The sequence below is a fragment of the Herpailurus yagouaroundi genome, unplaced genomic scaffold, assembly GCF_014898765.1.
Source record: "Herpailurus yagouaroundi ecotype Mexico unplaced genomic scaffold, PumYag 162491, whole genome shotgun sequence".
In the NCBI taxonomy this organism is placed as follows: Eukaryota; Metazoa; Chordata; class Mammalia; order Carnivora; family Felidae; genus Herpailurus; species Herpailurus yagouaroundi.
This window is the reverse complement of record NW_024423215.1, coordinates 1-27,453: the sequence shown is the minus strand read 5'-3', so window position 1 is coordinate 27,453 and position 27,453 is coordinate 1. Positions and strand designations below refer to the sequence as shown.

At 35.6% G+C, this 27,453-nt stretch overlaps 1 protein-coding gene across 1 annotated transcript in view; it reads left to right on the top strand.

Annotated features, from left to right (window-relative positions):
* LOC121026799 (von Willebrand factor D and EGF domain-containing protein-like) overlaps window positions 1-26,162 on the top strand; it is a gene marked incomplete at its 3' end in the record, with an annotated part of 79,671 nt that extends 53,509 nt beyond the window's left edge. Inside the window, exons 8-20 of the mRNA XM_040469584.1 lie at window positions 841-985; window positions 3,570-3,787; window positions 4,079-4,152; window positions 5,577-5,847; window positions 6,353-6,561; window positions 6,984-7,945; window positions 10,191-10,327; window positions 13,987-14,142; window positions 14,267-14,371; window positions 16,455-16,569; window positions 22,914-23,164; window positions 24,234-24,453; window positions 26,025-26,162. Of these exons, the coding sequence (XP_040325518.1) occupies window positions 841-985; window positions 3,570-3,787; window positions 4,079-4,152; window positions 5,577-5,847; window positions 6,353-6,561; window positions 6,984-7,945; window positions 10,191-10,327; window positions 13,987-14,142; window positions 14,267-14,371; window positions 16,455-16,569; window positions 22,914-23,164; window positions 24,234-24,453; window positions 26,025-26,162 (3,001 nt within the window). The remainder of the gene's footprint in view (window positions 1-840; window positions 986-3,569; window positions 3,788-4,078; window positions 4,153-5,576; window positions 5,848-6,352; window positions 6,562-6,983; window positions 7,946-10,190; window positions 10,328-13,986; window positions 14,143-14,266; window positions 14,372-16,454; window positions 16,570-22,913; window positions 23,165-24,233; window positions 24,454-26,024) is intronic.
* Between the last annotated feature and the right edge of the window lie 1,291 nt (window positions 26,163-27,453).

Genomic DNA, 27,453 nt, shown 5'->3' with positions numbered 1-27,453 from the left:
AAATAGATTGTGAGAGCCAAGACAAAAACTGGTCTGGAGAAAGTCCATTTATACACAGTAGGGACCAAGGAAGGAGTGAGAAGAGTAACCATGTTGTCAGAAGAGTATAATCACAGTAGGAGGAGAGAAGAGCTCATACCTCGGGGAGGCAGAACCTTTGGATCTCCATTGGTGAACACTCAGCAAAAAACATCCAGGTCATTGGTCAGCCCCCAGGAGATGTTTCTAATTAGGCTAGTAGGGAGCTAGCCAAGAATTCAGATGGAGTAAAAACTTCCTGCCTCAAAAAAGGATTGGCCCATGAACTGGGATGGGACCAGTCCTAGACTTCAGTAGTTAGTAATCCAACTAAGGAAGACAGAGGCTGCAACATAAGCTTGAGATATTTGAGGTGACAATGATATTTTGATTTATATATGCAAAAATACTTAGATTTCTAACTTATGTTAAGGGTGATATTAATCTCTCAGAATAAACACACTCATTTGTGAGTCAGTAAATGTTAACAAACAAATGAAATCTCTGTGTCTGTGCCCATTCCCCAGTGCCCATCCCAGAACCAGAATCATCAAGGCAGACTCCTACCAGACTGCCTACCATGTTGGGGAACCAAATTATCCCTCAGCTCAGGGCAGTACAGTGACTCCGTGTACTCTGCTATGTGCTAATGTTTTTAAAGATTTGGTTTTAATTGATCTTATTAAATTGAAAATTTCAGGGCTTAAGTTATTACTCCCAGCTTATTTAGCAAAATAGGAGCTGTTAAGAAAAATGCTCTTGTAAAATTTTATCTTAGGAATAAATTCTATTTTGATATGACTACATATTTTCTTATACCAGTTACACCCTGAATTAAGCACTATATCAGAAGATGGGAAAGAATATCGCCTGAAGATAGAGAGCACAGTACCTGTCATTTGTTCTGAATTCAGTGAGCTTGACCAGGAATGCAAAATCTCATTAAAACTGAAAACTGTTGATCAAGGTAATACACTAAATTCACTTAATTTTATTACTGGATTTCAAATAATAATTAATGGTTTTTTTTCTTCTAGAAAAAGTCACTGGAGAGTATGCATATAATTAATTATGTTGTGTGTTTACATCAAATTATAGCTCAGCCATATTAATGATATGGGTCCATATTATTGACTGTCAAAACAGTCTATGTTGCAATTCACATTTATCCCTCCTGGGCTCATAGCATGTATTAAAAAAAAAAAAAAAAACAGTGATGAACAACTCCTCATCATCATCTTTTTCTTCCTCCTTTTCATTCTCGTCCTCCCACCTACTTTTTTCTTTGCTTTGTTTTCAGAGATGGAGAGACAAACTGCTCTTTAAGATTTTCCGAATATCCCTAACTAGGGAGGTATGATATGTTATATTAACTTAAATTCAAGCTTATGCAACATGGGTCTCCTAATACAGTCTTTATACTTCTCTCCTTAATGTAAGCTTGTGTTTGAGACCTTTTGTTATAAAATTCTATTTAAATTACAAATTACATAGATTGTGTGATGCATGGCTGCACATATGTCACTGTCACAGCCATATAGGGAGAGATGAAATTCTCCCAAAGGACACGATAGATTATGAGAGGACAAAGCATGGATGGCGGTGATTGGGTTTAGTTGAATTCTGTTTCTCCTCCTAAGACTCTGAGGTAGAAACCAAAGCACATAAGAGATATATAAATTAGAATATGACTTTTAAGAGGGATTCTGTTTACATACCTTTTCACCATAGGACATAAAATTTTATGTAATAAATACACCAAATACGATGCGTCTAGGTCTTCGGGTCTCTACTATACCTAATTAAATCAGAGAAGCAAAGGATAAAAATGTTTGAAGAGAGAGTCCCATGGGAATGATACACCCAGAAAAGAGATGGACGTACAAATAGAAGCATTGGGAGATGCTGTCTCGAGACAGGTGACAGTAAACAGGCTTAGGTAATAAATGCCCAGCCACTCATTCAGATTTCAGGAGCATTGTGAGCAACATTGTGTTTTGAAATTCAGCACAGAAATATGCAATTAAACCCTCTCTCTCAGACTGTTAGACATAATTTTACTTCAAACTATGTGTGAAAAGTATATTTGGTAAATTTTACTACAGCTTATGGGGGAGAATAGGAAGAGGATGATGTTAATATGACCCTTTTCAAACTTGTGTCAGGCAGAGATTTTCTTCAGCTGCAAGTATACTTTAAACTATATTTGTGTGCTCTCAATTCTTGCAGCAAGAAAGGCATTATTATAATAATACAAAAGCAATATATATCTACATTTTAGGAGTTTGCATGTCCCTGCTATTTGTCAGTTAAAAATAATTTCCCTTTTTTTCTAGAGAAGAATTTCTGGATTTCATTCTGGATTTGCTTCATCTTATCTTTTTTAAGTGTATTTTCATTACATATCTACTTCCACAGAGCTCAAGTGGGTATCTCTTAGTGTATTTCCACAACTACTATGCTGCTTTTTCACAGGCTTACAGAGAGCAGTGCTTGGCCCTCATACCATGGACCAGGGGAAATGATGTCAGGGGTTATATCCAAGCCAGATATATTCCACAGTGACTTTAGGGAGCCAGCTAAAAATTTGGATGTTTCTGTTATTTTTTATGTGCAGAGTAACAGTATGCATTTCCATGGAAAAAATGCATAAAGAGGAACTTTTTTTTCAGTAATTTTGAATCTAGTGCAGTGTCCTACATCAGACCAATATAATTTTACACCTGAAAATCATGTGTGGAAGAAAAGACGATAGAAAGTTTTCAACAACAGCTACTTTTTTCTAGATCTCAGAAGGATTTTGTAATTACTAATAAGATATGATAGCAGACTTCCCTTGTTACCGGTTTTTGAAATAATCTATCCTTTTTGTTTACTTACACAAATTCCTGAAGTTCCTTTCTCTCTTCTGTTACTATTTTTTTTTCTAAATTATTGTTTTCTGTCCTTTTTTCCATAGGAAAGGAAGCTTCTCAAGGTTCTGAATATATTGAGACATTTAGGAGATAAAAAGCAATAGAGAGTTTATTACTTGTGTGGAATTACTTAATTTATTTTAATTTTTATATTTTTAAGTTGATGATCCAATAATCATCTGTACTAATAACCATTGCTATCACTCAACGATGGATAGAACATGAGTACAAACCCTATGAAATATTACAGATATATCTGGACCCAAGGCACAATTGTTAGGCAGAAAGACATTAAACTTTGCTTTTTGGTGGTGAAATTATGATTTTTTTGCACAAACAATAAATTTCATATATTGCTTTGAATTTTATGAAGGTGCATATGGATTTATAACCTTATTGAAAATAGTACTATGTATACATATATATTGAAGTTGATTAATTACTTATAAAAATCAAATAGAGTTCAACACCTTTAGACAAAATTTACACCTTCAGACAAAATTACAACCATATTTTTTAAATAAGAGAAAATGAGAATAATATCTCGATTCAATTTTCCATGTTAATCAAGTTATTACATGCTTTTGTTGGTATATTTCCTTACAAAAATTCTCAATGTATTTTTTCACAAAATAGGTACAGAACAGCTAGGCTTAAACTTGGCACTGTCTTCCTGTCACGTGGACCTTCACCAGACATCATCCTGTGCTAATGGATCCTGTAACCATGCTTTTGTGTCCTACACTGCTGTAACAGATTTTTCTCGAGACGGAGATAGAATCACAAACATTGTAGTGGAACCTATAGTTAATGAGGATTTCCTGTGGAACAGCTACATTCCAGACAGCATCCAGGTTGACAAATTTTTGTAATTTGAAGCTTTAAAAAAGCTTTATTGAAGCTTTAAATGATTGAAGCTTCACAATTGAAGCTTTAAAAAAGATATATTTATTTGAGCAATACATCTCATAAACGTTTCATTTCAAAAGTACTTAATAAGTTTTTTTCCATTTTAAATGATTCAGTTTTCTATAACTATGATAAAAGCAATTATTTGAAAATTCATTGAGATTGCTAAGCTATTTATTGTATGTCACTAAATACAATTAATGATAATATTTACCAAAAATATCTTTGCTTTTAAGATCAAAGTAAAGGATGTCCCAACTGCTTACTGCTATTCATTTACTGACCCACATATAATTACATTTGATGGCAGGTAATTTCCTGAAAGTTTTTTTCTTTTAATAGTTTTTGCTTCTTTTGGAATTTGCTGTTGTTTTGTTTCTAGTCCTATTCACTGAAAGATTAGAAAGGAAGGCATGTATAGATAACACTGTCTTGTTTCAAAATACTGATTTATTTGTGTGAAATGTTTTTGCCTTAAACTTTAGCCTTTGGTAAATATACAGATTTGTAGTGAGTCTGTATTTGTAAAAATGAAGATTCTTACAAATATGAATAGTCATTTTAATTTGATCATTCAGTTATTTTTAATAATGATTAAAATATTTGCTCTAGAGATATTTACTATATTGCATTTCTGCAAGATACTGAAATAATCTTTTTGATTTAGGCAAGATGATTAAACTAACACATAATTATTTAAAAAGCTAAACACTTCTAAAAAACTAAACACTTCTAATTCATGACAATGATACTCAGGGGGGAAACTATTGTGGCTATCATAAATACCTAAATATCTGCTTCTAGAATGCAAACAAAATGGGCTAAATGGCCAAAAAGTAATCTAAGCTATCTTGCTATTAATATCTGCCTATAAGGATTTAAACTCAGTTTATGCTCTTCTGGGGAATATGTGATTTTAAGAGGTCCCTAAGAAAATTTTAAGAACACCTCTTTGGTGAGTCAAAATTTTCTTCCTGATATAAGGTAATTTATTCTTTTTAAGATCTTTTTTTTTAATTTTTGGGGGGGAGGGTATTTATTTTTGAGAGAGAGACACACACAGAGTGCGAATGTGGAGGGGCAGAGACAGTGGAAGACACAGAATCTGAAGCGGGCTCCAGGCTCTGACCTGTCAGCACACAGCCCAATGTGGGCCTCGAACTCATAAACGGTGCATTCAGACCTGAGCTGCAGTCAGACGCTTAACTGACTGAGCCACCGAGGCACCCTTCTTTTTAAGATATTTTTAATGTCATCATTGTCTGTAAAATTATTCAATATGAACAAATAGAGATAGAAATCCTCCATCGCAAGTGATACTCCGAAAGTTTGAACAAGTATTAAAAAGTTGTAGAAATTGATCCCACCTTCAAGAATCCTTTATGGTTATAATGAAAACTTAAAACTTTTAGTGGAAAAACCTCCAAGAATAGTGGGATTGATTTAATCAGCTGTAATTCAACAAGATTAATTGTGCAAGGAGTGACAATCCCTGTTCTAAATGCTGGGGGTGTGGCAGGGCATAAAACAAACGTGCCCTCTCTCATGCGGCTTACTTCTCTAAAGCAAAAGAGAGATATGCATGATTAATAAGTAAAATGCATAGTGTATCTGAGTAAACTTATAATAAGTAAGTAAACTTATAAATAAGTTTAACACACATTGTTTGTGCTTAACGTATTATTGTGGTATTTTATACCAATTCTTAACGCAGTTGATTTTTATTAATACCAGGGTATATGATAATTTCAAGACTGGAACATTTGTGCTTTATAAGAGTATGTCACGTGATTTTGAAGTCCATGTACGCCAGTGGGACTGTGGAAGCCTTCACTATCCTGTGTCCTGTAACTGCGGGTTTGTTGCCAAAGAAGAAGGTGATATAGTTACTTTTGATATGTGCAGTGGCCAGCTACATGAATCACAGCCATATTTATCTGTAAAGAGCCAAGATGCAACCAGCAATATCAAGATAAGTGAATCTTACTTAGGAAGAAAAGTCACAGTATGTATGATTCTTCACGGTTGAAAGTATTTTTCCTTTTTTTTCCTACAGATTTTGGATTGATTTCTGAACTTGTTTTCATCTCTATTAAATTAAGAGTTATCTTTTTTTTTTGCATTAGGGTTTTTTTCCCCCTAAATAAAGCTTTAGGGGAAGGATCTAAGAAGGAATAATACCATTTTTCAATTTTCCGTACACATTTAGACACAACATAGTTAAGTCTTTGTCAAATCTAAGCAGCCTTATTTTAAGATTTCAATATGCTAACTTGGTAAGTTATTCCTAAAAAATATTTTTCACAGTGCCTAATAAATCATATATTAGGGATTAAATATATAGTTAAGAATAAATATTCAGGAATAGTTAGAAATATAGAGTTTTCATTCTTGCATCAAGATATATTGAACATATATAAATATATTCAACACACTGTTTTCTATTTAATGTATTTAATGTGTTATTTTATACAAACTCTTAATGCAGTTGATTTATTTCTGTATTGCAGATCTGGTTTTCTTCTGGAGCATTTATCCGTGCTGATCTTAGTGAGTGGGGCATGAGTTTAACAATCCGAGCCCCTAGCTTAGACTATAGAAACACTTTGGGACTTTGTGGCACCTTTGATGAAAACCCAGAAAATGATTTCCATAATAAAAATGGAACCAAAATTAGTTCAACTTTTAATGATTGTGTTGCTTTTATTAATGAATGGAGGTAAGAAAGTAAATTATTTTCATTTGTTATTGTATTCATGTTAGAGTTTAAGTGAGGGTGACATGGGGGCGCCTGGGTGGCTCAGTCACTAAAGCATCTGATTTCATCTCAGGTCATGATCTCGCGTTTTGTGAGTTCTAGCCCCTCATTGGGCTCTGTGCTGACAGCTCGGAGCCTGGAGCCTGCTTTGGATTCTGTGTCTCCCCCTCTCTGTGCCCCTCCCATGCTCATGCTCTGTTTCTCTCTGTCTCTCAATAAGAAATAAACATTAAAAAAAATAATAATAAATAAATGAATGGTGACACAGTATTCTGCGGGTTTTTGTTTTTGTTTTTTTTTTTGTTTGTTTGTTTTTCAGCACATTACTGAGAAAAAAATGTTCTTGTCCAAATTACTATTCTTTTCTCTTTTGCACTTGGAAGGATTTTGCCAGGGAAAAGCATGTTTGACACAATGCCAATTTCTCCGCCATCACCTGGAAAACAATCCTATTGTAGCTGCTCACTGACTAATTCATTATATCCTTCTGATCACCTGGACAGTGTTTCTCAACCAGAGATTGTTTCAGGTTGCAGAGATCTCAAACATGTCAAATTCTCTTTCCTGATACCAGAACTAGATGTCACCTCTGAATATATTAATTCAGAAGCTCTTACCAGAGGGATAAATGAGTATGCATTTGAAGAAAGTAATTTGAATTTCTTTCCTCAAGAAAAAAAGCACGTGAACCTAACCAAACTGGACTTAGATTTACAAACACATCCTGGAAATGAAAAACAAGAGACACCAAACACTTCGGACAATGGGAAACAGACCCAGGACCAGGGTAGCCGCAGCCAAGAGATGAGGTGGGATCCACAAAACAGATGGAAACGGCAAAACATAAATTATGAGTTTCTTCCTATGTTTGCTTTACGAAGTCTCAGCCAAAGTGACCTAGAAGAATTCACTTATTTCTTCCCTGAGGACCATTCTGAGGATGTCCACCAAGAGTTTGTCCCTACGTGGCCCACACCCTCTGGACTCACTGAATACAGCACCTTGGCACTGTGCCAGCAGACTCTTGGTAACTCCAGCATAGGAAGACACTGTCTTGCCTTTCTGGGCAAGAGCCTAGACAGTGCTATAGATATGTGCATTAAGGATGTTCTCCTAAAAGATGATCTTAGCTGGACAGAAGCAGCTGTGGCTCTTTTAGAAAATGAATGTGAAAGGAGAATTTTGGAAGAGGGGAAATACAACACAGAAGAATATGGCAAGTCAATTGAAGACGTTCTCTCAGTGCTAAAATGCCCCAATTTATGCAGTGGCAATGGGCAGTGTGTGGAATGGGGATGTGTATGTTCCCCAGGCTTTAGTTCCTATGATTGCAGTGATTCCCATGGTGAGTAAGTACCCTCCAACTTTGATACTGTGTATGTTATTTGATTATGAAAACTTATTTGTTCTCTTTTACCTTCTGTATTTTGACAGGGTTCCTTCAGATCATGTTGGGAAAAGAATGTAAATTATATTAAGCAATACTATTAGTAATAATTCTTCCAAAGTGTCTCATCTTACTTATAGTGAAAGCTGGGATACTGCTAGTAGCCTATAAAGCACAATATGTTCAGGCACACCATATATCTTCAAACTCATCCCCTACAACTAAAACCCTCACTTATTTTACTCCACCCACTTTGGTTTCTGTAACACTAGGTTCTCTTGACTTCGGGGCCTTTGCATACAGTTCATCCCTCTACTGGTAGAGAATCATTATTTCTCTAGAACTCATATTCAGTGTATTTTGAGTACTGTGTTTATAATATTTTACTAATTATACCAATTTGCTTAATATTTTCTCTAACCCATCTACGTGGCACAAACTATTTTGTATCTCAGTATATAAGAGAAAGAAATTTCTAAAAGTCAATTGGATTTCATTAGCTATTAAACCAGTAACTCCCGATTTTCCTTCTACCCCCACCATCCTGCCCTTTTCCATCTCAGTAAATGTAAACTTCACTCCTCTGATTGTTCATGTTAAAAACTTGTAGTCATTTTGGCTTCTCATTTTTTTTTTCATGCCTCGTGTTTTAGTAGCAAATCCAGCTCTAGATGTGAAGAATTTCATCTCTTTCCCTGCAATAACTTAGTCCAAGCTACTATTATATCTCACCTGGATTATTATAGATTCTCTCAAAGTTTATTTTGCATATAACAGCTAAAGAGATCCCTTTGAAATGATAGTGAGATCACAGAACTCTTGTTTAAATGCCTCTAATGGCTCTCTCTCTCTCCTTCCGAGTAAAATCCACATTCCCTACCATGGTCTAGAAGACCCTATGCAGTCTGAGCCTCCTCTCTCACTAAACTCATCTACCATTCTCTCTGTAGTTCACTGCTCCCCAGTGTTCTTGAGTGGTTGCTTTGCTGTTTGTCAAAGAGGCCAAGCCTGCTCCCACTCAGGACCTTTGAATTTACTTTCCCTTTCACGGGAGCATTCTTCCAATTCATAGATTCCTGATCAACTTCCTTCCCTTCTCTGTTCAAATATCGTATTATTTCAGACTTCTCTCAAAGTCTTTCAAAATAAAGTAGTTTTCTTCACACAATCACATAGTCTTTATCTCACTTAATATAGTTAGTACATATGTTTTCTCCATAGTCTTGAAAACATTTGTGTGATACACTTTATATTTATTTTTCATTTTTTTTGTCCTCCCATATTTGAATGTAAATTATATGAAGGCAGTAACTTGTTCTCTTTACATAGAGAAACCTAGTATTCAGTACCTAGAATAACATCTGGAAAAGTAGAAATTCTTCAGTAAACATTTGTTGAATATGAAAGAATAAACAAATTTTTTTAATTTCCATAAGCATTTTTAGTGTTCTGAGTATACAATTTATGATTTTATTTTCTCCTGCTAGTAAAGTTATATTCACTTACATTTTGCCAGTACTTAGAGGACTCAGTTACTTTCATATGCTGCATTTATCTATTTTGACAACCAGATCTTGCTGGTACAGATGATGTGTGATCTTACCAAGACCAGAACCAAAGATATAACTGTGAAAATCAGTTAACTCTGACTACTAGGAGAATTTTTTTCTCCTGTGATTGAAAGTACACTTAAGATAATTGGGACATGTAAGATAGCAATAATACATAAAAACATTAATAACATTTTCATTTTCATAAAATTTTTATAATTCTTTTGTTTAAATTAAGATTTTAAAAAATATTAATACGTTACATTGCTAATTACACTATTTTATTGTATAAGTATTTTTCTATAACCCACCTCTATGGCACAAACCAAAATGGCAAAAACAAAACACAGGCCATTGTAGTAGTAATTTTCTAATACTTGTAAATAATTGGTATGAATCATTATTAAAACATCAATTAAATCTGTGTATTTGGGCACTGGTAGTATCTTTAATGCTGTTGTTATTGGCTTGATGGTACGTGACACTTTTTTAAATACCAGGTTACTCTTAATATTTAATAGTTTAATTAAGGTACTTCTACTTGGTTAGACTTCAAAATATTATTTTCCATATGCTTTTAATTTGGACCTTGCAAATAATTAGTTTATTTTTATGGATTTTTGTCCATTTTGTTTTATCATTTTTGTCCAAAGACAAGGCTCCTGAAATTATAGGACTTGGGAATGCTGGATTCTGTAATATTCGAAAATATAATTGTATGACAGTGAGAGTGTTTGGTCAAGGCTTCAAAGAATTACCTTCAGCTAAATGTGAAGTTACTAAACTGCAGGTATGTTAATTATAGTGTTGAAGAACAATTAAGTTTTTGAGTTATTCAGATTAATTTTTTCTTGGATTAATTTGGTCTATCAGTTAACAACATAATCCCAAAGGATGTCAAATCCACAGAGAGCTCAATAAGAATATGGTTACATTGCTTAACCTTAAAGTTTCTTTCCTATTCATTAACCATATTAAAATATTTTCTATAATTTTTATTGCAGTATTGGCTCATATTCCAGTCATAATAAGAAATTAAAGTAATATTAAGCTTGATATGTAAGCTTCTGCATTTATTAAAATGTAAAACCACAACAAATAGAGATCATTTTTGCCCAAGACAAATCTGTATGACTTAGGGGATGTAGAAATATGAACAATTCCCTTTTACCAAACAAAAAGTGAAGATTAATTGCGCTCATCCTTTATATTTCCCTTACTATGGATTTCAGAATAAAAATAGTGTTTTTCTTTCTTGGGGCTACAAACGACAGACGTAATCACTCAGTTTGAACATTGGTATATCAAGCTATGTCTTATTTTGATGATTATTTATCATCAATCATTGGTCTTCCTTTTCTTTATTCAAGTGGGTTTTAATTTTAAGGAAAGCCCTTTGAAAATACTGGGGTAAGCTGAAAACTTAAAACAGAAAATCACATTTTAGCATTCTTTATACTTTTTCTCTAAATTGTTAAAGCTAAATGTGATCCTGGGATTGAGAATTTAAGGAGGAAATAACTTTTGTGTCTGTCTTTTTCAAAGAATTATACAAGAAAAATATTCTTATTTCAGGATTTTTTGAGTAGAGCTTTTCTAAATGAGCCATGAAATATTTTAATCCCAATGAAAAAATAAGACACACAATGGAAAATGGAATGTATGCATAATTTTATTCACTTCAGTATTCCTCAAGAGACTAGACATTATACTGTTTGTGGCAGAATAAATCAAATGACATCACAGTACAATTAAGTTATTTGCCAAAAAGTTTTATAGGTTTGTATTCTCTTGGAAAGTACATTTTGTACTTACTTTCAGATGTATTATTTGCTGTGATATTTATTCTCATATGACTTTTTCTAAATATCTGACAAATAAAGAGCACACTATGAAATTCTCTAACACACTATACAGAACTAGAGAAAGAAAATATATATGTTCACTAGCCAGCGCAAAACTTACTTATATTTTTGCACCCTGTTCAGGATGTTTATTTCATTTGTAATACCATTCAGTTTATTTTTGAATATTTGTATTCCGCTTTAAATTTCCTCCACAGTTTAGTTGATTTTAGTTATTTACTTATTTGGAAAGTAAGCAAAAAAATCATGGTTCTGAGAGTTGGTGCCGTACGGAAGATACACACAGAAAAATATCACTGTCTTTTCATCTATACTGCTCTGTCCATTACCCTTTCTTTCCATTCTTCCCATCTATCCCTGGAGGTATCCACTCTCATTATTTTCTGGTTTGTCCTTACTGCATTTCTTTTGCACAAAGGAACACATGAATCCCTTCTTTTATTACATGAAAGGTAGCATATTATGGCTTCTCTTTTCTACTTTTGCAATAGTAATTTTACACGTTTTTATCTGGAGATCCAAGCACCCAATCCTTTCTTTCACTCTCTGCCTCTCCGAAAAGCAGCCAGAACTTTACAGAATCCAGTTTTTAAATACTTGTAAGATTAAATTCAGGTAGCTTTCCTAGAAATGAATGGTCCTTTGTGATCCAGCTCCTGTCTATTTTTGTAACCTTGAACCGCCTGCATACACTATACTAAAATCTCATGCTGTCTCATGCATCCCTCACTTTTCACTTGCTACTCCCTCCAGCCTCACTGAAGTGTAGTGTCTCCAATTCTGCTCCAGGTGTCCAAACGGCAGTCTCCTCTTCTACTTTCAGGGAGAAAAGCCTCCCTTGACGGTGATAGACACAATGGATTCTTTCTCTTTCACTGAGCTTAACTTGAATCTTGGTTATAGCAGTATTAAAATTGTTTTGTCTGTCCTTTCCTCTGTGATCTTTCTTCATCAGGAAATTCTCAGCACATGTAGGTACTCTCAAAATATTGATGAATGGAAACTGAATATAACTCCGTTTATTCCTTGTTTGGGGTTGGCTTCTCCAAACAGGAGGGGAAATGATTTCTGGACTTGGCTGGAATCTTGTTTCAATACACAAAACCCTGTATCCATCTAAGTGTCCTTATCATGACTGCTCTGAGACACTGTTGTCAGTCACCCTCCGCTAGAGGGAAACCACTGATCTGTTTGGCCAGACTATACATACCCCCCTCAAACATGGAGATTTGTACTGTGGCCTACTCCTTCAATCCTCAGATCTTAAGATACTTCCCGCTAGCCACAGATGAGCATGTTCTTACCTTCCTTTCCTTGTCCTGCAGACTCACAATATTGAAGCATCAACATGGTCCTTGACCATTTCTGAACAATTGAAAACATTATACAGTTATAAACTTAAAAGAAAAATCTAAGTCAAAATATTGGCAATAAAATATATCCTTTTAGCTTTCTATGTAGTTACCAGTACCTAGCAAATTCTTCTGGCTTTTCCTCTTTAGATCATTTTAATACTAAATACATTTTAATACTAAATGTATTTAGTACATTTAGTAATTTAATACATTTAATACCAATACATTTTAATACTAAAAAATTATACTTTAAGTGTAGATTAAATATAATATGCCACTGAGTTATTAAATAGAGTAAACCAGTTAGAATTTAGTTTCAAGTTATATAGATTCATTTGAATTACCTTAATCAAAAATAGGATTTAGTGTGTTTTTCACAAAATCAAGGGAAGAATGTAATTGCTGAATTCTCAGGAACAACTTGAATTTGGGACTTGAACACCACGAAGACTCAGTATATCTGAATTTGTGTGTGTGTGCGTGTGTGTGTGTGTGTGTGTGTGTGTGTGTGTATCTGTCTGTCTCAGTTCTGCTTTTCTCTGTGCGCTTCATTTTTCCCTTTTACTATATACTAGCCTCCTACACATAGTGAAAAATACAGCCACCCACATCTCCATTACTTTTTATCTTGCACGTGAAGCTACCAGAAGTATACTGGCCCAGTATCCCCTCTGGTATAAAGTTGAAACATTCAAATAATCAAAGCATTGACTCAGCTTAGATACGCCCCCAGAGCAATCAAGCATAGTCAGGAAGATGGGTCATGTAAAAACATGAGAAGGCCTAGGAACCATATGGATGGAGGACTGAAAGAGCAATTTCAAGTAAAAGTAGAAGTTTAAGAACTTTTGCAGAGGAAATGAGAGAGTTTCTGGGCAGAAAATCAAACCACTGTGTGTCAGCTACATAGTCAAATGTGTTTCCTCTTGCTACAAAACTCATTACTTGGCGATTCATTATACATGACCAATATTGATAACTTCTTTGATTTACACCTGTAAGAAATGCATGAGGCATTAGAACCAGTTTACATCTAATTAAGGTATATATGGTTTTCATTATTCTGGATAAAATTCACTATTGATGTCAGTTTAATTACTTCATTCATTATATATTCCATTATACCAGCCATGCATTTTTTAAGATTTATATTTTGATTATATGTAGTTTATTAGCAAGGAATTTCCATAATTAAACAGAAGTTAATTGCTTTCTTATTATGCCTTTAGTATAATAGCAGTAAATGGGTCCTTGGAAAAGCTGTCTACACGCATATTGTTTTTCAAAATAGCAGAACTATTGATTGTCAGCTGCCCCCTGATGTTCAGCAGTCTGATACCTTAGATCTGATGGGTGAGAAGCCAATTGCGAAGTGGCAGTTAAAGGTAAAAAAGAAAAGATAGTCTCATATTTATTAATAAAGTAAATATTTATGTATTAAAATTTCATAATGAATTTATGAAGCCACATTTAGAACAAATTATCTTATTATAAAACTACATCTTACAGGTATCTAATGATGGTTACAGGTTCAGTAATCCCAAAATAATGATCATCTATGATGGGGCTTGTCAACTTTGCGGCCTCTATGGAAAAGACTCATGTACTATAAAGGTAAGCAGTTTTTCACTTATTTTCACATTTACATGGTAAGTATTTTCATTTCCCATGCTATTGGCATATTAAAGACATATTAGTTTTTTTCACCTTCATATCAGAAATACTAATAGAGAAAAGCCTTCCTCAAGTTTATATGAGGTTAACTGAAATTGTTACTCTGCCAGTAACTCTTGGTGAAATGGCAAGGAGATTTCTACCTCTAATGTTTTCAAGTGGCTGGTTATTTATTTCTTAAAAAAAAAATTAAAAGGGGAGGTTCAGATTGAATTTTAACTCCTACTACATTCCTTTTAAAAAGTAATAAAGATTTTCCAGTTAGATGTCTCTCTGCTCGCGCCTAATCTTTTTTGTGGCAAATGACATGCATTTTGATGGAGCTTGTAAAATGTGTAAGGCTACCACTTTTATAGGGAGTTTGTGTGTGTGTGTGTGTGTGTGTGTGTGTGTGTGTGTGTGTGTGTGGCAAATAAATTCATTGAACCATGCAATTATCTATTTAAGAGATTACAGAACACCCCAGCCTGAGCTGCATCCTCACAGCCACACCCTCTTAATCTATGTGCAGTCTGTTGGGCTTATCACCATATCTTTCTCATATGCCAGTTGCTGATTTAATACATACCATGGAAGTAATATTACTTGGCTATTCAAAATCAAGAAGCATATGGGGCGCCTGGGTGGCGCAGTCGGTTAAGCGTCCGACTTCAGCCAGGTCACGATCTCGCGGTCCGTGAGTTCGAGCCCCGCGTCGGGCTCTGGGCTGATGGCTCAGAGCCTGGAGCCTGTTTCCGATTCTGTGTCTCCCTCTCTCTCTGCCCCTCGCCCGTTCATGCTCTGTCTCTCTCTGTCCCAAAAATAAATAAACGTTGGAAAAAAAAAAATTAAAAAAAAAAAAAAAAAACAAAATCAAGAAGCATATCAAATAATATTTATGTAGATAAAAATGAAAAGTATCATTATTTTGGATTTTAAATCTTTTTTTTTCCCTTGAGATTAGCAATTAGATCATGTCAGTAAAAAGTTTCTGGGGTTTTTAAATTACTTTTTTAATTTTTTTAATGTTTTATTTAGTTTTTGAGGGAGAGAGAGAGAGAGAGAGACAGAGCACAAGCAGGGGAGGGACAGAAAGAGATGGAGACACAGAATCTGAAGCAGGCTCCAGGATCTGAGCTGCTAGCACAAAGCCCAATGTGGGATTCGAAATCAAACCACAAGATGACCTGAGCTGAATTCAGATGCTCAACAGACTGAGCCACCCAAGTGCCCCAGAAGTTTCTGTTTTTACAAAGTTGTTTGATTTTTATTTTCCCCTAAATATTCTGTTTCCACATGTCTTACAGTAAGTACTTTTAAAACTTTGTAATTCAAAATTGTTTTACATTGTTGCGACTGTTCTGTTCTTATTTTTGTGCAGTGTTCCAAGTGACATCAAAGGAGATTACATTAAATGGGCAAAGCTTATATATGCTGAATAAAATTTGGTCTTCTTCCCAGGTTGAAAATTATTGCTACATTTAAAATTATTTTTTTGCAGATCAGCCTCTCTTTCCACTATTTTGTATAAGGATATCCATTGTCAAGTGTGGATCATTATGCCAAGGTTCTGGTTCAGTTTTGCTCTGTTCAGAGGACATAGTGGGATCCTAGAGGAAGGGAAAATAGCTATAAACGAATGTGTTTCTGTAAGATGAGCAAGGGGAAAAATTGTTTCATTTCTTTATAAATAGAGCACTTCCAGCCTGACTTAGCAGTAAGAAAGACCAGAAGAAAAGACAGATTGTCTCCCATGTTATTTATAAGCTAAAATTCTACACAGAGATACAGCTATATGTATTTTCTTATTCCTTCCCTCTTGATCAGTTCCATGGGCAATTACACAAAAAGGAAATGATTTGTTTTCTAACACACATTTATGATTAGGACACATGAAAAAATGTTTCCTAATCAAAACAGACTTATAACATGCTTACCCTGAAATGATCAACATATATGATGCTGTCTTTCTATGTACATTTTTTCCTAAACACTAACTATAACAATATCCTAATTGCTTTCCTCTTTTTAAAACTTCCATTAGGAAAATGTTTGCATTATCGATGGGCTCTGCTACATTGAAGGAGATAAAAATCCTACCAGCCCTTGTTTGATTTGTAGACCAAAAATTTCAAAATTTACTTGGTCATTTTTAGAAAGTAAGTTATTCTTTATTAATACAAATATTTCCTCTACAAGATAATTTTTAAGTGATTTTTAAGACACGAGTTACATAAATGTGTTTAAGATGAACACTGTGCTTTATTTAGCATCTTTCCTAACTGCATGATTTACTTTGCTTGAACGTAATATAAGATGACATGTTGTTTTATGTAATTTCCGTGATTATACTATAATACGGTATGGGATTTTCCTTTCAGTATTTGATCCTGAAAGCAAATGTGAATTATTAATGGAAGAAATCAGAATGATGAATTCAGCTACACACAGTTTGTACAAGTCATACAGCTACCAACAGAATGGCCACTATGTAAACACATAAAACGTCCATCAGTGAAGGTTGGCGGGTTTAGTGGAAAGAAGACATTACTTTGAGACCAAAAGCAAAGCTCTGTATCCTGCTCTTAGCCTTCTTTTCTTTTTTGTGACAAGGCATTTAGCTATTTAAATTCCAAAGGCTATGCATTCATCACCTGTTAAATGAGATTATCTGGATTCAATAATCTATTAAGTGCCTTCCAGCCCTACCATTCTGGGACCTCATTAGTATAATAGTGGGTACAGATAATGTCTGGATACTTTGTTCCACCCCCAAAAAACACCCCAAATCATAGTTATGTGTCGTATAACGTCTTCACTTTCTTTTTTTTTCAATATATGAAGTTTATTGTCAAATTGGTTTCCATACAACACCCAGTGCTCATCCCAAAAGGTGCCCTCCTCAATACCCATCACCCATCCACCCTCCCTCCCACCCCCTATCAACCCTCGATTTGTTCTCAGTTTTTAAGAGTCTCTTATGCTTTGGCTCTCTCCCACTCTAACCTCCTTTTTTTTTTCCCTTCCCCTTCCCCATGGGTTTCTGTTAAGTTTCTCAGGATCCACATAAGAGTGAAAACATATGGTATCTGTCTTTCTCTGGATGGCTTATTTCACTTAGCATCACACTCTCCAGTTCCATCCACGTTGCTACAAAGGGCCATATTTCATTCTTTCTCATTGCCACGTGGTACTCCATTGTGTATATAAACCACAATTTCTTTATCCATTCATCAGTTGATGGACATTTAGGCTCTTTCCATAATTTGGCTATTGTTGAGAGTGCTGCTATAAATATTGGGGTACAAGTACCCCTATGCATCAGTACTCCTGTATCCCTTGGGTAAATTCCTAGCAGTGCTATTGCTGGGTCATAGGGTAGGTCTATTTTTAATTTTTTGAGGAACCTCCACACTGTTTTCCAGAGTGGCTGCACCAGTTTGCATTCCCACCAACAGTGCAAGAGGGTTCCCGTTTCTCCACATCCTCTCCAGCATCTATAGTCTCCTGATTTGTTCATTTTGGCCACTCTGACTGGCGTGAGGTGATATATGAGTGTGGTTTTGATTTGTATTTCCCTGATGAGGAGCGACGTTGAGCATCTTTTCATGTGCCTGTTGGTCATCCGGATGTCTTCTTTAGAGAAGTGTCTATTCATGTTTTCTGCCCATTTCTTCACTGGGTTATTTGTTTTTCGGGTGTGGAGTTTAGTGAGCTCTCTATAGATTTTGGATACTAGCCCTTTGTCCAATATGTCATTTGCAAATATCTTTTCCCATTCCGTTGATTGCATTTTAGTTTTCTTGGTTGTTTCCTTTGCTGTGCAGAAGCTTTTTATCTTCATAAGGTCCCAGTAATTCATTTTTGCTTTTATTTCCCTTGCCTTTGGGGATGTGTCGAGTAAGAGATTGCTACAGCTGAGGTCAGAGAGGTCTTTTCCTCCTTTCTCCTCTAGGGTTTTGATGGTTTCCTGTCTCACATTCAGGTCCTTTATCCATTTTGAGTTTATTTTTATGAATAGTGTGAGAAAGTGGTCTAGTTTCAACCTTCTGCATGTTGCTTTCCAGTTCTCCCAGCACCATTTGTTAAAGAGACTGTCTTTTTCCATTGGATATTCTTTCCTGCTTTGTCAAAGATGAGTTGGCCATACTTCTGTGGGTCTAGTTGTTGGGTTTCTATTCTATTCCATTGGTCTATGTGTCTGTTTTTGTTCCAATACCAGCTGTCTTGAGGATTACAGCTTTGTAGTAGAGGCTAAAGTCTGGGATTGTGGTGCCTCCTGCTTTGGTCTTCTTCTTCAAAATTACTTTGGCTATTCGGGGACTCTTGTGGTTCCATATGAATTTTAGGATTGCTTGTTCTAGTTTCGAGAAGAATGCTGGTGCAATTTTGATTGGGATTGCATTGAATGTGTAGATAGCTTTGGGTAGTATTGACATTTTGACAATATTTATTCTTCCAATCCATGAGCACGGAATGTTTTTCCATTTCTTTATATCTTCTTCAATTTCCTTCATAAGCTTTCTATAGTTTTCAGCATACACATCTTTTACATCTTTGGTTAGGTTTATTCCTAGGTATTTTATGCTTCTTGGTGCAATTGTGAATGGGATCGGTTTCTTTATTTGTCTTTCTGTTGCTTCATTATTAGTGTATAAGAATGCAACTGATTTCTGTACATTGATTTTGTATCCTGCAACTTTGCTGAATTCATGTATCTGTTCTAGCAGACTTCTGGTGGATTCTATTGGATTTTCCATGTATAATATCATGTCATCTGCAAAAAGTGAAAGCTTAACTTCATTTTTGCCAATTTTGATGCCTTTGATTTCCTTTTGATGTCTGATTGCTGACGCTAGAACTTCCAACACTATGTTAAACAACAGCAGTGAGAGTGGGCATCCCTGTCGTGTTCCCGATCTCAGGGAAAAAGCTCTCAGTTTCTCCCCATTGAGGATGATGTTAGCTGTGGGCTTTTCATAAATGGCTTTTATGATCTTTAAATATGTTCCTTCTATCCCGACTTTCTCTAGGGTTTTTATTAAGAAAGGGTGCTGAATTTTGTCAAAGGCCTTTTCTGCATCAATTGACAGGATCATATGGTTCTTATCTTTTCTTTTATTAATGTGCTGTATCACATTGATTGATTTGCGAATGTTGAACCAGCCCTGCATCCCAGGAATGAATCCCACTTGATCATGGTGAATAATTCTTTTTATATGCTGTTGAATTCGATTTGCTAGTATCTTATTGAGAACTTTTGCATCCATATTCATCAGGGATATTGGCCTGCAGTTCTCTTTTTTTACTGGGTCTCTGGTTTAGGAATCAAAGTAATACTGGCTTCATAGAATGAGTCTGGAAGTTTTCCTTCCCTTTCTATTTTTTGGAGCAGCTTGAGAAGTAGGTATTATCTCTGCTTTAAACATCTGGTAGAACTCCTCTGGGAAGCCATCTGGTCCTGGACTCTTATTTGTTGGGAGATTTTTGATGAAGATTCAATTTCTTCGCTGGCTATGGCTCTGTTCAAGCTTTCTATTTCCTCCTGATTGAGTTTTGGAAGCATGTGGGTGTTTAGGAATTTGTCCATTTCTTCCAGATTGTCCAGTTTGTTGGCATATAATTTTTCATAGTATTCCCTGATAATTGCTTGTATCTCTGAGGGATTGGTTGTAATCATTCCATTTTCATTCATGATTTTATCTATTTGGGTCATCTCCCTTTTCTTTTTGAGAAGCCTGTCTAGAGGTTTATCAATTTTGTTTATTTTTTCAAAAAACCAACTCTTGGTTTCTTTGATCTGCTCTACAGTTTTTTTAGATTGTATATTGTTTATTTCTGCTCTGGTCTTTATTATTTCTCTTCTTCTGCTGGATTTAGGCTGTCTTTGCTGTTCTGCTTCTATTTCCTTTAGGTGTGCTGTTAGATTTTGTATTTAGGATTTTTCTTGTTTCTTGAGATAGGCCTGGATTGCAATGTATTTTCCTCTCAGGACTGCCTTCGCTGCGTCCCAAAGCGTTTGGATTGTTGTATTTTCATTTTCATTTGTTTCCATATATTTTTTAATTTCTTCTCGAATTGCCTGGTTGACCCACTCATTCGTTAGTAGGGTGTTCTTTAACCTCCATGCATTTGGAGGTTTTCCAGACGTTTTCCTGTGGTTGATTTCAAGCTTCATAGCATTGTGGTCTGAAAGTATGCATGGTGTGATTTCAATTCTTGTATACTTATGAAGGGCTGTTTTGTGACCCAGTATGTGATCTGTCTTGGAGAATGTTCCATGTGCACTCAAGAAGAAAGTATATTCTGTGGCTTTGGGATGCAGAGTTCTAAATAGGTCTGTCAAGTCCATCTGATCCAATGTATCATTCAGGGCCCTTGTTTCTTTATTGACCATGTGTTTAGATGATCTATCCATTTCCTTAAGTGGAGTGTTAAAGTCCCCTGCAATTACCACATTCTTCTCAATAAGGTTGCTTGTGTTTGTGAGTAATTGTTTTATATATTTGGGGGCTCCTGTATTCGGCTCAGAGACATTTATAATTGTTAGCTCTTCCTGATGGATAGACCCTGTGATTATTATAGAATGCCCTTCTTCATCTCTTGTTACAGCCTTTAATTTAAAGTGTAGTTTGTCTGATATAAGTATGGCTACTCCAGCTTTCTTTTGACTTCCAGTGGCATGATAAATAGTTCTCCATCCCCTCACTCTCAATCTGAAGGTGTCCTCAGGTCTAAAATGAGTCTCTTGTAGACAGCAAATAGATGGGTCTTGTTTTTTTTATCCATTCTGATACCCTATGTCATTTGGTTGGCGCATTTAGTCCATTTACATTCAGTGTTATTATAGAAAGATATGGGTTTAGAGTCATTGTGATGTCCGTAGGTTTCATGCTTGTAGCGATGTCTCTGATACTTTGTCTCACAGGATCCCCCTCAGGATCTCTTGTAGGGCTGGTTTAGTGGTGACAGATTCCTTCAGTTTTTGTTTGTTTGGGAAAACCTTTATCTCTCCTTCTATTCTAAATGACAGATTTGCTGGATAAAGGATTCTCGGATGCATATTTTTTCTGTCCATCACTTTGAAGATCTCCTGCCATTCCTTTCTGGCCTGTAATGTCTTCACTTTCTTAACTACAGCTATACATAATTCCATATAATTGTTTCTTCATTCTCTTTCCTAATCCCAAAGACCAAGCAGGCATTATAAAATACAAGATATAATTACTCCCTCCTCCTACCCCATGTAATTTTAGCTAAGGAATCATAAAACCTTGTATTTATACAGTGCTTTGTAACATCACTATATTATTGTGTATACAAATTTCATTACTGTATTAGACCATTTTTCAGATACTTTATTGTTCAGGTGCAAGACTCATGGGGTGTTATGGGAAGACAGTACAAATTTGGAGAAGAATTAAGTGCAAAAGATAAGGGAAACACAATATAACTTCTGAATTGGTGTCTATGTTTTTAATGGCTTGAGTATGTCCGACTCATAATAGATTTGCAATGTTCAAGGATTTAAGGAGGCTGGAAAAATCATCTATCCCAATTTGTCATATTGAGGGGTGAGGAAATTAAAACCACTAAATTGTATAAAGATATATGATGGCAGAATGGGAGCCAGAACCACATTCTCTTGGCATCAGTGCTTTGTCGATGCAAGCAGAAAGTGTTTGTGTCCAGTGTGATGAAAAAGCCTCTACCTTCCATGTGTTAAGCCAAGGAAGGGGGACATTTTTTAATATGACAATATAAAAAAAAGTGTTTTAAAGCATTACTTGAGCGCAAAGGGAGCCTTCTCTGTCCTCTGAAATAACCACCGTTCCATTATGTGAGCTTGGCAGTGGGAAATGCCTCTGAGGAGCAGAGGATGGCTGTGACTTATATGGCCTCCAGTTCCTACTGGAGAGGCAGGTACAGTGAGGAAAATAAGGTCGGGTGGGGAGGGGGTGTTAAATGAACAATCCAGTCATGGAGAGTGAAGGGGAAATAAAAGGAGGTGTTGAGGGGAAAGTAAAGCTGAAAAGGGTAGAGGATGAAGAAAAGAGAGTGAGAGAGCAAGCAATGAGTTGGTCAACACCAAGAAATAATTTCAGACAGAAAAGGAGATGCATCCAGTCTGGGAAATGCAGATATGTTTATGTATTTTATGCTGTGTTCAAAGTTCTGTTACACCCTTGTAGCAAAGTTTGAAGTTTTGCACCTGTCAGTTACTTTTACATTTTCTAAGAATGCAATTGAATTTATTCAGAATATAAAAAGAAAAGAAAAGAAAGGAAAAGAAAAAAGGGAAGGGAAGGGCAGGGCAGGGCAGGACAAGGCAGGGAAGGGAAGGGAAAGAAAAAAGAAAAAGAGCCAGCATAGGTAATGGAAGTTTTAGGGGAGTTTGAAATTCATCAAAATGTTTCAGTCTGAGGTCTTTGCATCATACTTTACTTTCCCTTTTCCTTTTTCTTTATACACAAGTACAAAGTAATTGTTTTCTCTTTGACAGACAACCAACCCCCACTGATTCAAATGCCACAAGACAAATTAGAGACATTTTTCGGGGAGAACTTTGTGTTCCAGTTCACAGCTGTCGATCCTGAAGGCTCTGACATCCATTTTGCCCTGGATTCGGGTCCCGAGGGAGCAAATGTTTCTTCTACGGGACTTCTTATGTGGAAAGCAGAGTCCCAAACTCCACAGCAATTCACTCTACTTTTTACCGATGACTGCAATGCTGAAACTAGGCTCACGATTATGGTAATATTTATAATTACGTAAATGCCACTGAATTAATTAACAGTATCAGTAACTATTTGAAACTTAAAATAGAATTCTTCATGAAGAGGAACTAAATTATTCAACATTTTGTGGAAAATTAAACTGCCAAAATGCTATTTTTGTCAGAATTTAAAATCTTCAGTAGAGTCTCAAGTCCAGAGCATGGATCTATGTGACGAATTCCTAGACCATTTGCTCCTGTACTTAAGTTTACTTAAGTAAAGAATGCATTCATGTCTACCTGTCTGAAATATCTATGATAAACCTAAGATTGAGAATTATACCCTTTCCTTCAAGTGAAGTCATTTTTTTATTGGCTATTCTTTTGATATTATCAGTCACGAGCTATTAATACTGTTTTTGTGCCCTGTATTCACTTGAAATTTGGGACACATTCCCAGAGAAGTAATGGTATGAAGGGCAATTGTGTATTATGTCATGCTAACCAGATAATTCAAATGACTGTTTACTCTCTATAGTCTGGGATAAGTCATGTGACTAACTGCTTTGCACCTTAAGGATTTTTTTCCACTTGTTCCACTTGCATCATAGAAATTGATTATCTTGTAACATTTTACGTTTTTTTAAATGTTTTATTTATTTTTGAGAGAGAGGGAGACAGAGTATGAGTAGGGGAAGGGCAGAGAGAGAGGGAGACAGAATCCATGAAGCAGGCTCCGGGCTCTGAGCTATCAGCACAGAGCCCGACACAGGGCCCAAACCCATGAACCACAAGATCATGACCTGAGCTGAAGTTGGACACTTACCGGACCGAGCCACCCAGGCACCTGTATCTTGTAACATTTTAAAAAATTATCCATAGCATTTATATTTTGACTATGCTCTTGAAAGTTGGCAAGGTTACCTTATTAAACTATATTTTAAAATACTCTTTTACATTAAATATATATATATTTTTTTTTCTTTTCAAAACTTGTGATCTGGTCCTACTTCCACCTAAATGTACATGCCTAACACAATTTCTAAGGTATAAACTGAAGATTATTTTACTGAAGAATAAAGCGTTTACTTTTTGTTTCTTTTGGAGGTGACTGTGAAGTCTTGTGATTGCTTGAATGGTGGATCATGTGTGTCAGATATTAAATTTCCTCCAGGAAGTGGAGTGCACCTGTGTGTCTGCTTGCCTGGCTTTCAGGGCAGTCTTTGTGAAGTGGACGTCACCGAGTGCCAATCAAACCCCTGTGGCCTTGGCAGATGTATTAGTGGTTTTCACAGTTATTCTTGCGTGTGTCCGCCTGAACTCAAAGGTAAGTTTTGGTTCTTCGTGAAAGAAATTAGTATGTGAACAAATTAGAAAGGAAAGTTCCTTGGCTTCCCAAGTAATATACAGGTTATTCAAGCATGTGTATCATCCTAAAGATTTTAATATATGTTTTAAAATCTGGTAAAAGTCATCACAAATACATTTGCTACTCATATCCTTCTATTATTGTACATTGCTTACATATACTCTTACAATTTTGCCAATTTTTTATAATTTTAATGGCAGTATTCTATGTATTGTACTTTGCAGGTTCTTAAACATTTCTGTCTATATTTGCTAGGTAGAAATATATTTAAATGTATTACTATTGAAATATAATATGGAAAAATCAAGAAATTTGCCATGAGAAATAGAAACATTATCATTTAAGAAAACTTGATAATTCATTAACTTAAAAAGATCATGATACAATTTTAAAGTGAAATCAAAGGAAATATTAGCATGTTTGCTAACTTGTTAATTATCCTGAAAAATTTTATTCTAGAAACCTCAAATAAGTATATGAATGACTTATAATTTCCCAAGGCTTTTTAAGAGTCATACCAATATTTCCTCTAATTTAAACAGATATAAATCTTAAGTAAATATGCAGTTACTGAGCTTATATTTTACTTGAAGCCATCTACTTTAACATTATAATTGAACTAAGCAAGACATTTATTATTTTCTTCAGCATTTTAAAATAAGAATTTTATCAGTTGGGACTGTTGTGCTACAGACTTCATTTGAAACAATTCGTGTTGAGTGCTTCATGGATCTTACTGTAATGGGAGCAACCATCATAAATGACTGAATATATTCATTCAACTAAGTTTTTAAACATTTCAAAGAACACTTCATCTCAAAAAACTTTATTGAGGACATACTGACTTTCCTCACATGCTGTAAAATTTTCATGGGTTTTCACAGCTAATGCAGTCACCGCACTGAATAAGCTGTCCTTAAGCTAATTAAGCAATCATTCTACTAACTTTTTTTAAAAAAATCATTGAGTTTTTTTTTAACAAAGTGAGAATTGCTGCTATGATATGGTAATTTTTTGCCTTAGAGTACCAAGGGCCTTCTGTCGTCTTTTTTATAAGGAAAATCTTATGCACTTGAAGGGTCTTATTTAATGTTAAATAGAATCTAATTAATGACTTAAAAATTTTTTTTAACGTTTTATTTTATGTTTGAGAGAGACAGCGTGTGAGAGTGGGGAGGAACAGAGAGAGAGGGAGACAAAGAATCGAGAGCAGGCTCTGTGCTCTGAGCTGTCAGCACTGAACCTGATGTAGGGCTTGAACTCACAAACCGCGAGATCATGACCTGAGCCAAAGTTGGATGCTCAACTGACTGAGCCACCCAGGTGCTCCTCTAATTGGTGACTTTATACATGCATTCCTCTTAATGTATGACAGTTTTTCTGGAGTTTATGTAAAAGAAGTAAATATACTTTAAGTAAAGTAGAAGTAAAGTACTTTAAGTAAAAGAAATAAAATAAGGAACACTTGATGGGATATACAGTGTTTTTCAAAATAAATAAATTGAACTCTAAATCTGTATTTTGTTTAGGTAAAAATTGCCAGGAAGATGTTGATGAGTGTCAATCCAGACCTTGCTTTCCAGGAGCGGAGTGCTTCAATACCTTTGGCTCCTATCATTGCGGTTCATGTCCAAAAGGATTTTATGGTGATGGAAAGATATGTCATGGTAAAAGTCCCTATTTTCTGCCATGAAATATTTGTTGCTACATTTACTTAATCAAAATCACTCAGTTCTATTACCTCTTTTACTCGTGTGTTCATTCAGTATGTATTCATTAAGTGTCATGCATTAAGCTGGATGCAGAGGATGCAAAAATAGGTAAAACATGTCCTCTGACCTAATAGGTTTGAGTGTAATACCAGTATGACATGTAACCACATAGTTTCATATGGTGTTCTGTGTCTTTCATGAGAAGTGTCTGTAGAGAATAATAGGAATACTACACAGAGAATCGTGTCTACCTAGAGGGATAATGAAAAGTTTTAAAAAGCGAGTGTCATTACAGCTAAATCTGATGTATCCAATCAAGAGAAAGAAAGGCTTTCTAGGCAGAAGAAACATCATGAACAAAGGTGGAGAGATATGTAACATCACAGCACACTTGGCCACTATAAATAATTCAATGTGCTTAAAATATAGAGGGTAAGAGGAACTGCTATAAGAAATGAAGCTAGAGAAATAGCCAGTGGCCAGATCACTGAGAAACTATGAGAAATTTAATAAGATTTATATCGGAGAAGTCTACTCGAGCATAATGGTGGATGGACCACTTATGGGTAAGAAACTGTGCAAGCCTGAAGGTGGGAAGAAAAGCTGAGAGAATATTACGAATAAATAGGAAAGATGTAGGGCACCTGGGTGGCTCAGTCTCTTGAGCATCTGACTCTTGATTTTGCCTTGGATCACAATCCCAGAGTCCTGGGATCATGCCCCACATTGGGCTCTGCACTGAGTGTGGAGACTGCTTGGGATTCTTAATCTCTATCTATCCGTCTCTCTCCCTCTCTCTCTCTCTCTCTTTCTCTGCTCCTCTTCCCCCCACCAAAAGAAAAAAGAAAAAAAAATAGGAAAGATGGGAAGATACTCTGACTTTGGGTGAGGAGGTCATGGTTGAAAGAAACACCAAAGAAGCAAGCTGATTGTCCACGGTCAATGATTGGGATTAGCATGGCGAGGTAAAGAGTTACTAAATTCCGAAAGCTCAGTTTACATGAATGAGTGTGTAGAATTGGCATTCACTTTGCTATGCGCTGAACTGTGTGGCCTCAGAATTCATAGGTTGGGTTCCAAACCCCCACTGTGGCTATATTTGGAGTAAGGAATTAATTGAGGTCATAATGAGGACATAAGGGAGGATTAGGATCTGATAGCATTAGTATCCTCATAAGAGGAGACACCAGAGAGCTTATTCTCTCTCTCTCTCTCTCTCTCTCTCTCTCTCTCTCTCTCTCTCTCT